This window comes from Dipodomys ordii, unplaced genomic scaffold, assembly GCF_000151885.1.
Source record: "Dipodomys ordii isolate 6190 unplaced genomic scaffold, Dord_2.0 Scaffold205, whole genome shotgun sequence".
NCBI classification, from domain to species: Eukaryota; Metazoa; Chordata; class Mammalia; order Rodentia; family Heteromyidae; genus Dipodomys; species Dipodomys ordii.
In genome coordinates, this window is record NW_012267421.1 from 1,134,051 (window position 1) to 1,146,379 (window position 12,329).

The 12,329-nt window shown below is 42.0% G+C and overlaps 1 protein-coding gene across 1 annotated transcript in view; it reads right to left on the reverse strand.

Annotated features, from left to right (window-relative positions):
• Pde1c (phosphodiesterase 1C, calmodulin-dependent 70kDa) overlaps positions 1-12,329 on the reverse strand; it is a 250,953-nt gene that overhangs the window by 34,195 nt on the left and 204,429 nt on the right. The window contains exons 16-17 of the mRNA XM_013035157.1: positions 10,148-10,375; positions 4,841-4,918 (exon numbers count right to left, since the gene is read on the reverse strand). Of these exons, the coding sequence (XP_012890611.1) occupies positions 4,841-4,918; positions 10,148-10,375 (306 nt within the window). The remainder of the gene's footprint in view (positions 1-4,840; positions 4,919-10,147; positions 10,376-12,329) is intronic.

The following is a 12,329-nucleotide window of genomic DNA, read 5'->3' on the forward strand; positions in this document are numbered from 1 at the left end:
CCTCTAAAATCAAGAACACACTAAGGATCGCCATTCTCTCTGCTCCTCTTCAGTATAGTTCTGGAACTCTTAGCCAGAGCAATAAGGCAAGCAAAAGATATAAAAAAGGATACAAAAGGGATTCACATAGGGAAAGAAGAAGTCAGACTATTCCTATTTGCATAGCTAAAGAACCCCAAAGACTCCATCCCCAAGTTCCTAGAGCTGATCAACAACTTTGGCAAAGTAACTGTATGCAAAATTAACCCACAAAAGTCAGTAGCCTTTCTTTATGCCAACAATGCCCAAGCAGAAAGGAAACAACTCCATTTGCAATAGCCTCAAAAATTGTCTGAAAATAAACCTAACCAAAGAAGCAAAAGACCTTTACAGCAAAAATGATAAAAACTAGAAGAAAGGAATCAAAGAGGACATCAGGAAATGGAAAGATCTTCCACATTCATGTATAAGTAGAATCAATATTGTGAAAATGGCCATACTACCAAAAAATGATCTACAAATGTAGTGCAATCCTCAACAAAATCTCAATGACATTCTTTACCAAGATAGAGAAAACAATCCAAAAATTATTATGGTAAAAAAAAGACCTTGACTAGACAAAGCAATTATAGGCAAAAAAAAAAAAAGCAATGCTGCTGGTATCACAATCCCTGACCTCAAGTTCTACTACTGAGTTATAGTAACAAAAACAGCTTGGTATTGCCCAAAAATAGACCCAAAGATCAATAGAACAAACTAGAAGACCCAGAAATAAAACCATGTACCTACAGTCATCTAATATTTGATAATGGAACCAAAGTTATACAGTGGAAAAAAGATAGCCTCTTCAATAATTGGTGGTGGGAAAACTGTGCAACCATATACAGAAAGCTAAAAGAGGATTCCTGTTTGTCATCTGTGCACAAAATTCAAAGTGGATCCTTTGATCGACATCAGGGAGTGGGAAAAACACTAGACCTTATAGGCACAGACAGAAACTTTTTGAAGAGTCCCAGGGACACAACAGATAAGAGACTTGATAAATGGGATAATATCAAAATTATAAGTTTCTACACAGCAAAAGATATAGTTACTAAATTATAAAGACAGCCAACAGACTGTGAGATCTTTACCAGCAATACATCTGACAAAGGCCTAATATCCAAAATACACAAGAAACTCAGGAAATTAAGCCCTCCCAAAGGTAATAAACCAATCACTAAATAGGCAAAGGAGCTAAGGAGAGACATCTCAGAAGAGTAAGAATAGCAGACACACATGAGAAAATGCCCAATAGCCCTGGTTGTAAAGGAAACGCAAATCAAAACAACTTTGAGATTCCATCTCACCCCAGTTAGACTGGTCAATACCCTGAGCTCAAACAACAAATGTTGGTGGGGATATGGTGGAAAAGGGACCTTACTGCACTGTTGGTGGGAATGTAATCTGGACAGCCACCGGACAGCAGTCTGGAGGTTCCTCAAAACACTAAACATAGACCCTCCCTATGACCCAGCCATACCACACCCAGAACATTATGAAACAGGATATAATAAAGACACCTGCACATCCATGTTCACTGGTCACAATATTCACAATAGCCAAGATATGGAAATAGCCCAGATGCCCTACAATAGATAGGTGGATCCCAAAAATGTGCTGTGGTACCTACACACAATGGAATTTGCAGAGAAATGGATGGACCTGGAACAACTCATGTTACGTGAGGCAAGCCAAGCTCAGAGAGACAAGTGGCACGTGTTTTTCTCTCATATGAAGAAGCTACATCTAAAATATGCCAGGACATGATAAATTATACAGGACTCTGGGCATCCACACACAGTGAGACCAAAGGAGAATACTCTTGGGAGGAATACAAAGGCACAATGTCTCTGTGCCTTTGATCATGTAAAATAATATTTATCAAAAAAAATTCCAGGAAGCAGAAGCAAGAGGGTTTTTTGTCTTGTTTGTTCATTTATCTGTCTTTGGGGAAGTAAGGGGGAACATAGAACTGGAGGGACAAAAGGTAAACAAATGCAGCAGTGGTACTGACTAGACATTATGAACTATATAACTTGTGGGCAGGGATAGAAGGAGAAAACTGGGAGAGAGGGAAGAAAGGAATGGCATTGTCCAAAAAGAAATGTACTTTTTAACTGACTTATGAAAGGGTAACCCTTGTGTATATCATAGTTATAGTTTTTTTTAAAAAAGGAGAGGGTAAAAGAAAATTGTCAAATTCTTTTGTCCTTCATGAGCCAAGAAGTAGCTTTATTCTTGGGAAAGTTGTTGCGGGGGGCGGGGGGTCTTTCTTTTAGTGGTACTGAGGTTTAAACTCAGGGCCTTGTGCTTGTTGTTTGTTTTGGTAGTACTGGGGCTTGAACTCAGGGTCTTGTGCTTGTCAGGCAGGTGTTCCCCCATTGAAGCCATGCTCCCAGCCAAGGTTTGGGACAACAACTGTATCAGTCACTGAAGCTCAGGGCTCTAAGTCTCATTGTACTAATGCTCACTGACATGTTTGTTCACCAATGAAATCGAAGTACATTTCTACACCCATGTTTCCCGATGAGCTTACAAGTATATGGTCACACATCAGATCCTTCTGGAAGCCGTGGGAGTCAAAGTTGTGGATGGAAGAAAGGAAATGGAAGTGAGAGCTTGTCTGTCCTTAATTCACTATAAGCTGTTCACTGTACATTGAGAACAAGGATCCTGTTCATTAGACAAATCTGTCACTTACTTCACTAACTTCCCTGTTACCCCAAACCCATTTCACTCCTTTGCTACATTATAAATTATTTTAATAAATATTACATCAAAGGCTTTATGAAGGTTATAAAACAATCTGCAATGCCCACTTGCTGGCATTATAGTAGCTGTATAGAGCACAATTAACAAGTCAGTGAGAGTCAAGATTCCATATTCAGCTGGGAAGGTGGCTCAGTGGTAGAGTGCTTGCCTTGCATGCATGAGGCCCTGGGTTCGATTCCTAAGCACCATATAAGAAGAAAAAGCTGGAAGTGGCTTTGTGTCTCAAGTGGTAGAGCGCTAGCCTTGAGCTGAAGAGCTGAGGGACAGCACCCAAGCCCAGAGATCAGGCCCCACGACCAGCAAAGCAAAACAAAACAAGATTCCATATTCAAAGCTTTGAACTTGATCTATTCTGTGCTTGTGAACTTCAGGTGTTGGGACGAGAGGGCACTGGTCAGTCACCAGAAGTGGTCACTGGGTGGGTATCCTGGTGCTGGGTCACTAGCTGCCACTGGCCATTTTTCTGCTTTGCTTCTAATGAATGATGCCTGGCAAAGGACTCTGGTATTTGGCTGAGAAATGATCATGTTATTTCTGCATAATTCATTTTCTTTAACTACAAGGAATCCAGGAGAGTAGGATGACCACCAGGCCAGTGGTTTCTGTTTGCATAAGCAAGTTGAGAGAAAAGCACAGATGAAAGTTCCTAAGTATTCTGTGTGTGAAGACCCTAGTGTGAAGGCTGCGAATAATCTCAAAAGGAAAATGAGTTCACACCAGAGTAAAGACAGCACATCACTATGGCTTAAGGCTGAAAGCTAAGGGACGACTTCCCTAATAGATGTGGAGGCGTTGTGCTCAGATCACTTCTCACTCCTCAACCCTATGGCCTGGCATTTGCCCTTCATAGGTATTTTAACAACAAACAACAAACTGAGGGACAAATACAAATACATATCTCCCAGGAAATATGATTCCAAAAGAACCCTGGACTCAGCAACACAGATCTTGGAAACTTTCATGCTTAGCTTAAGAACATGGCCTTGCAAAAGAGGATAACTAGGAACGAGCCCCATTCATGACTGAAACAATGAAGTCTGTGCTGCTGGTAAGGTAGGTTTCTCACGCTGACAGTCTAAGAAGACAGGGGGACATGATTTCACCTTCCAAGTTATTTTATTTACTTACTATTTACTGCTGTCTTGAACTCAGGCCCTTGTGTGCTTATTTAACCACTCTACCACTTAAGCCACATACCCCTAGCCCAAATGGCTTTATTTTTCCTTTTTCCCCAGGACAGCCTTGGACTGATCCTCCTATCTCTGTCTCTTGGGTATCTAGGATTACGGGTGTGGGCTACCATACCTGGCTTATGTTTGAGATAGAATCACACTGGCTTTTGCCTGGGCTGGCTTTGAGCTGCTATCTACCCATCTATGCTTCCTACATAGCTGAGATTACAGATGTGAACCACCATGATCAGTTGAGTTTCCAGATTTTAGAAAGAGTAGAAAGATGTTTATGACAAGTAAGGTAGTGCTTGTAGTGTGTCACAATGCTGGCTTACACTATCTATAGTTTTACATTGTGGTAGTCTTCAGGTTTTTTTCTTTATCTCTGTACCTCCCAATGTAAAAACTGAACAGACTCTTGGTTTTTTTTTTGTCTTTAACAAAACAATAGTTTACTCAAGGTAAATAAAAATGCCAAGACTAAAACATGGAACATATCCTATCTATGAGATATACTTCATGACCTCAAACCTGTAATTCATTGATGATATATTTTTACACCACTGCACTGCAATCAGAAAGCCCAGAACTAATTTTTTATGAAATTTAGAATAAAAGCTGAAGGCAGGACAGAGAGAGAATAGAAAGTATGCATGGATAATGAAGAAACTATGGAGGAGTTGAAAAGAAGCTGAGATACTTGAGAAATATTGAGAAAAAGAGGTGACAGTGCTCTTTTTATGTAGTGCTCTATTTTTTGGGGTACAATATAAGAATGTATGATGACAACCACTACTTTAAGTTTAGGCATGATTCTGACAAGCTTTTAACATTGCACATTTTGTGAGATTATATAATGAGAATGTCACTCTTACCATCTGTTTTCTTTGAATCATTTCCGACGGCGGCGTGATCCTTCTTGTCTGCCTTATTTTTACCATCTTTCAAGTCACCTGAAAACAATAAACATGACAAACAGTTAATGCTACAGCTGAGGGGAAAGTCGTAAATATCTTTAAACCTGTCAGGCGAGGAAAGAGAGTGTAGCACAATTTTTATGGTCATGAAGGAATTCCTGTCTCAGCGTAAAAAGTATCATCTGTAACCACGTTATGTTCTGGAACTAGGATTCTAGTCAGAAATTACAACAGAAAACTCCTGTCAGACAGGGTTGTAATTAAGCCAACGGTGTTATTTTTCCAGGAATGTTGTTAAATTTTATTGTAAGACTATGGGATGAGGAACAGCCGGTATAAAATGTGAGTTCTACTCATTAACAGCATTTCACAGCCCCATGCTTTCGTTTTCTTGTCTGTAAAATGGGAGTGTAGCATCTGCTTTATGAGCATAAGGATAAACGTCTTTCAAGTATGTTAGGACTGACTGTCACATCACTCAAAAATGGTCATCATTCTAAAGCAGAGTTCAAGTGGTATTCTAATTAATGAGCTCGTTAATGTGCAGGTTTTAAAATTTTTATTTTTTATTCAACTATATTGTAAAGGTGGTATATAGAGGTGTTACAGTTATAAGTCAGGTACTAGCTACATTTCTTTTTGAATAGTGTCACTCCCTCCCTCATGTTCTCCCAGTTTTCCTCCTCCCAACCCCCCTCCCTTCCAAGCTAACGTGCAGTTTTTGTTTCGGGTTTTTTTTTTTTTTTTTGGTTTGCTTGTTTGCTTGCTTGCTTGCTTTTGCTGGTTCTTGGGCTTGAACTCAGGGCCTGGGCTCTGTCCCTGTGCCTCTCTGTGCTCTACTACTTGAGCCACAGCACCACTTCTGGCTTTTTCTGAGTAGTTTATTGAAGATAAGAGTCTCATGGACTTTCCTGCCAAGGCTGGCTTTGAACCATGATCCTCAGATCTCAGCCTCCTGAGTAGCTAGGATTATAGGCATGAGCCATTGGTGCCTAGCTAATGTGCTGTTTTTAAGGCTAAAAAGAATACTATTCTTGGAAATGTAGAAGGAATGTGGGAAAAAATATGTATTTAATTCAGCTATGAGGGAGCTAGTGAGTTTATAAGATGGTTTTAAGAGCATTTATGGAAGAAGATATTTATGAACATTAAATGAAGACAATTCCACTGGAGAGCCGCCATTCACAGCCCATATGCCGAAGGAAGGAAGGAAGGAAGGAAGGAAGGAAGGAAGGAAGGAAGGAAGGAAGGAAGGAAGGAAGGAAGGAAGGAAGGAAGGAAGGAAGGAAGGAAGGAAGGAAGGAAGTATAGAAGGGAGGGAGGAAGGGAGGGAGAGAGGGCGAAAAGAAACCCTTTGGGCCATCTTCTCTACAAGTCAAAAATCTCCAAGTTGGCACAAAATTCACTCCACAGTTACAGGCATTAACTAGTAAGTAGAAATTAAACACAGCCATAGTCTCCATGCACAAGGGTCAATAAGTCATGGCCCAGGGGCCAACATGGCCCACCATTGTATACCATCAGTGGCTACTTTCCTTTCAGATTTTAGTTACTCTTCCCATTTCTAAACCCCACTGCCCTTGAAATCTATGAAGAAATTGTTATCTAAGGCTAACTCAAGGACATCTTTGGGTATGATATCCTTCCTATTATATGTGTGTGTGTGTGTGTGTGTGTGTGTGTGTGTAAGTATATATAAAAGTATATATATATATATTAAAAAAGTATATATATATATAAATATAGATATATATTTTAAAAAGTATATATATACTTTTAAGCTCTCCAGCCTTCCTCTCTGGCTTCATACATCTTCAGGCTTCATACAGCACCTGACCTTCACTCTCTATCACACTGGTAACTAGAGAGGAGTCTTTCTTTGGAAAGCCCTCAGAGCAGTTCAAATACTGGCCTTTCCTGTGGATGGAGTCAGAGATGGCCTTGAGGATCACAAGTCATGTCAACACTTTAAGTCCCCTAGGACATCGGTCCTCCCCCTTGCATAAGCTTTTACACTTTGCAAGTCCTCTACCAAGTTTCAGGATGCTCTGAATACAGATTTACCCCAAGTTTTATAAGACCAGACATCTTCCAAAAGTCGACCCAGATGTTGGGTTTGCTGGAGGATGCTAGCAGCCAGGGCTAGGAAGGCTCAGGAAGTTGCCTGATAGAGACAGAAGTCCAATTAGAGGGTGTTGTCATTGCCCAGCAGGGACCAAGCCTCCAAGGATGGCCTTGTCAGTCCATGAAGCAGGGCACCAGGAAAGGGGCACATGCATGCTCCATGCTCCTGAACAGAACCCATTAGGTAATTTCCCATGGGCTGCACAGAGAATAATGGCAAATGTGAGCTGTTGCTCAATAAACAGGGGAAACACAAGAGACTTTCTGGGCAGTTATAAATCATCTTAATTAGGCTGCTGAATCAAAGTCCCCAATTGCCATTAGCCTTACTTATTACTGCACTAAATTGATTTCTTTTCCCACCTTTCATCTCGGGCTTAATTTTCCAGGGAAATGGTGGACTACTGCTGACTTTGGGAAGTAAACACAGTTGCAAATCCAGCCAGCCTCCTTGAAGACTCGGGCTCCTGATTTGTGTAGTGCAACCCTGCCCCCAGTTATCTTGAAAATAAACGGTTGTCTTATCAGCCTTCTCTAGCTTTTTGGCGTCCATTGATTACTCTCACTGACCCAATCATGGGAAACCACAGGTCAAACCTGGCACAACTACCACTGTGTGATCGATGGACTGAAAATGGTTTTTACATCTCCAAAAGGTTTGAGGGGAATGTTAAGACTTTTGTGATACAAACACATTAGTGAGAATTCACATTTCGATTTCCATAAATGACGTCATATTGGAATTCAGCTATGGCCCTTGGTTCCTGTACCACTTTTAGCCCTTCTCTGGCTAGGGGAGTGTCGAATCGTTGTAATAGAGACCTTGTGGCTTTCAAAGCCAGAAATGTCCACTCTCTGGCTGGTTACAGGAACCATGTGCCAACTTCTGTGATCGAAAATGAGCTTCCTGTGGACAGCAGGTAACTCTCCACCTTCCATGCCCACCTCCACAACCATGTCAGACCTGGCACATTGTAAGGGCTTGCTGATTGCTTATGCAAGTAATTTAACATCTCCACATCTCTTCCTTTTCTCCATGTGCAAGAGGAGAAAAAAATGTCTCTACCTGATAAGAGTTGCTAGGGTTTTAAAATAATTTAATGTCGAGGGAAATTCACAAGCACAACCTCTGGCATGCTGAACACTGAGTAAATGGTCGTGTTATTCTCATCACTGTTTTCATTCATACTTCATGTCCCTTTGTTTGAAATGGGAGATTTATCTAAGAGTTTTCCAGCATGTGAAGCTTGACTCAGCCACCATCCCCCACCCTTTGAGAAGTGTTTTCCACAAGACACAGCTTTCCTGTGCTTACTGGGGAGGGGAAATGCTCTTCTTATGTCTGGCCACAAACTCAGCTCAGGTCACCATGGTAAAGAGAGCCCTGATCTGGGCACAGTGAGTTCATGCTCTGGATACAGCTCCAGCTGGAGCTGGGCTGATGCTTCATCCCTGGGCTTATGAACCAACAGGGAAGTTGGTCAATTTGATCTCAAAAAAGAGAGAGAAGGCAGGCAAAACCTCAACTAGGGCACCCTGTATTCTAGCTGGACCAAATCTTTATGTTTCCAAACTGTGCTCACGTGAATATTGCACATTCATTGCGAGAAGTCTCCAGAACCAGACTGGTTGGGGCAATGGCCTTCCTTGTCTCTTAGAAAGATCATGTAAGAGTGTTTATGTACATTTCTGGAATGTGTTATGGGTTACTTTTACAGGCGTATTACAAACATCATTACCCAATTATACTCATGTGTATGTTACTCTATACACTTTCTGCCTGTTCGTTCCCCAGACCTGTAGCATAACATCTAGAACCAGAGGAAAATACCTGGTCCTTCTGGGCAGACAAGAGAATTGGACGCCTTAACACAGCATGTGGTACAGGAAGTGAGGGCTGTGTTGCTGTTGCCTTTTAGTTTGATGGTGTGTTTTTTGGAAATTTTTTTCCCATGATCATTAGCAAAGGCTCACAGAGGTCTGTGTTATGAATGATGTTTTGTGTATTTTGCAGACACAGAGAAAGCTTAAGTCATCCAGACAAAGCCAGCCTAGAGGAGGCAGACTATGGACTTTGGCTACTATGCTGCCTGGCTTACCTGACACAAGCGAATGGTGGAGACTCTGAACTTGCAAACCTTCCCTAAGCACAGGAAGCACACCCAGGACCCAGTGGGAAGCCCCACTCCCACCTGAGCAGCAAACTGCTGCTTCAAACTACAATCTTCAAAACCTAGCACAGAGGCGGGGCACAAGTGGCTCACTCCTGTAATCCTAGCTACTCAGGAGGTTGAGATCTGAGCATCAAGGTTCAAAGCCAGCCTGGGCAGGAAAGCCCTTGGGATTCTCATCTCCAATTAACTGCTAGAAATCCAGAAGTGGAGCTGTGGCTCAAAGTGGTACAGCACTAGCCTAGAGCAAAAGAGCTCAAGGACAGCACCCAGGCCCTGAGTTCAAGCCCTACAACATACTCTCTCTCTCTCTCTCTCTCACACACACACACACACACACACACACACGAACAACAACAAAAAAGAAACAACCTGGTTCAGACTCTTCTTCCTCTTGAGGATTTCCCTGATAATTCACCCCCACCTTCAGCCCCCAACAAAGCTGGTGCCTTGTTCTTTGTATATGATTATTGGGCATTTTATCTGCCATGCTCCTATGACCCCTTGCCCACATTCCACCAGTATTTCACCATATCCCGATGACATCATGGGTTTCCAATGACATTTCTGTTGCTAAGGCACTCGTGCCTAGAATAGCACTTAATATAGTTGCTAATGAGTAAGTATTTAGTGCATTCAACATAAGAAATGATCGATGACAAGAGTTATGGTGGCTCTCTCCCTTTGGTTTTAAAACTGAGAGCCTTATATCCTAGGAAATCCTCAGCTATAGGCAAGCCAATATATCTGATTCACCATATTGTGTGCAACCTGCATGCTGAAGGGGAAGGGGACGCACACCCCTGCAGTCTGGCTGCTGGGTGTGTGTGTCCTTCCATCACACCTAGGCCAGCAAAGCCCTCAGGACTGTGCTGGTGGTGTGAGCAGTAACTACACCTGGTGGTCAGGAAGGGGCAAATTCTCCCATAGAGAAGGACAGAAAGACACAGATGAGCCCGTCCCTCCTCACCATTCGGCTGCTTTCCTCCAGAGGCCTTGTCACCTTTGGGGTTCTTCCCACGAGGCTGGTCACCTTTGTTGGGACGGGTGCCATTGCCTTGACTCTTGGCTTCTGAAGTCTTCTTCTCTGTTTTGTTGGCAGCACCTTCTTCAGCCTGGCTTCTGGCTTCCATTTCCTTCTGCTTCTCCTCGGCGGCCAGGAGAGCCTTCTCCTCTGCTTCCTTCTTGGCCTTCTCCTCTGTATCCCCAGCAAGTTAGTGAAAGCAGGGAAAGAAGACAGAAGAAAGGAGACAAAGAGGACATTAGGAGAGTTGCCTCTTTGGAGGAAAATATCAATTAATACACAAAAATGGCCTAAGGTATTTACTAAATTTGGGGGGGGGTATATTTCTTTGGTTAATTCAAAATATAAGTTACTCAAAAATCACTCTTTTGCAAAAGCAGATTCGGCCAGGGGTCAGGACTAGATGGTCTGGTCAGTGTCCACGGACAGGCCTGTTTCAGGTGATGCATGTCTGGTCCCTGACAAGGCCGAGTCCTACGTTATGGCCTACAGAGCCAGGCAGCATCCGGCATACTTCCAAGGCCTTCCAGATTGTTCTACAACCTCCACCTGGAAAGCATCACTGCATTTGTCTCCACGTGTGTTGACGTTGCCCTACAGGTCATTTTTGAGAGCCCTTTTTCTTCCCCTCACATATGACTGTATTTGTGCATCCGGACATGCTAATTTTCATTCTACCTGCTGTCAGCCCATAATCCATAGAAGGTCTAGGTTCATGGTTCAGGATGCTTATGGTATATGTTCATGATGTCTGACTTTATTTTCCTATGCCATTCCCTTTCCTCAGATGTCCTCTTTAATGTGTGATGGCATTTTCACCCATTCTTCTATTGATCCATCAGATTAGCCATCCATCCATCCACCCTCCCATCTACTCCTCCCTCCAGATCAGTGACTTCACCTCCCACTATACAAATTAAAGCAGATTCTGAAGGAAGAGGAGCAAGGATAGGCTATTTTTAATGTTTTCTCCGTGCAATAAAGATTGAGAAGCTCTGATTGAAAGTTGGAATATTTGCTTTTCAGTGTTTCATGACACTACTTTCCAACAAGTTGCATTTATTATTTCCACTAACATGGGAATATTTCTTTATAAATAAATTTATCATGTCCATCTGCAGTATAATAGTCTCCTAATTTCTGTAGACATGGACAGCTAAAAAGCGAAAGAATGTTCTTGCAGAATGAATGCCATCTTCTGCCCGGCTCCCTCTGCTCTTTCTTCAGTGCCCTAGGATAGGGCTCATGTGCCATCTTATCCCTGCTTGGTGCAGCACCTGGCACACAACATATCCTCCTGAAGTATTTGTGTATTCAGGGTAACACACCCCATGTGTGTGATTTATACCATCTGCCAGTGTAGCCTTGTTTATACATATTTCACTTTCAACACCATTCATTAGCATAAAACAAAAGCACATATACACACTCTCAGAACCCAGTCTGAGAGAGTTGTTTAACAAACATCAGTTTCCTTAACCTCTAATATAAGTGAATAAAAAGATGACTGTTTGTTCTATACAGAGAGGGAAACTGAGGCAAGGCAAGGCAAATTCATTATACTCAGAGCTCATTTTCAGGAGAAATCATTTATAGTCCTCCCCCACTGAATCCATGGCCATCGTTCAACGTTCAAAATATCTGTGTTGAAAATGATCTTGATAAAAACTGAAGGCATTAAATCCTGGTTGGCTACAAAGGACCATAAAATAGTACCCAAGCAAGAAAAATTCATGTGACAACTCAGTCAGACCAATTTCCCATGGAAAATGTAAAAATAAATCACCTTAGAAGAAATGCATTTCAGTACCCAATCTGTTTTTGTCCAAGGGCAACTACATACAATGACAGTTAATATTTAGATTAATGCATGGTGCCTTGGTGACATCATGATCAAATCACATGAGCCTGCACCACTGCGATTTTGTTCTCAGCAGCAACCACGTCCAGGCGAGTGGCTCTGCTTGCTCTAAATTTCTAATTCTGGCTTGGATCTGAAATGGCTAATATCAGTATAATCAGCCAAAGGGTACTAATCAAAATTAACCTAAATGAAATGAATGTGCAAAATGAGCAACATCAAATGTAAGAGAGAAGAAAATATGCCCATAGAAGGTAGAGTTTTGTT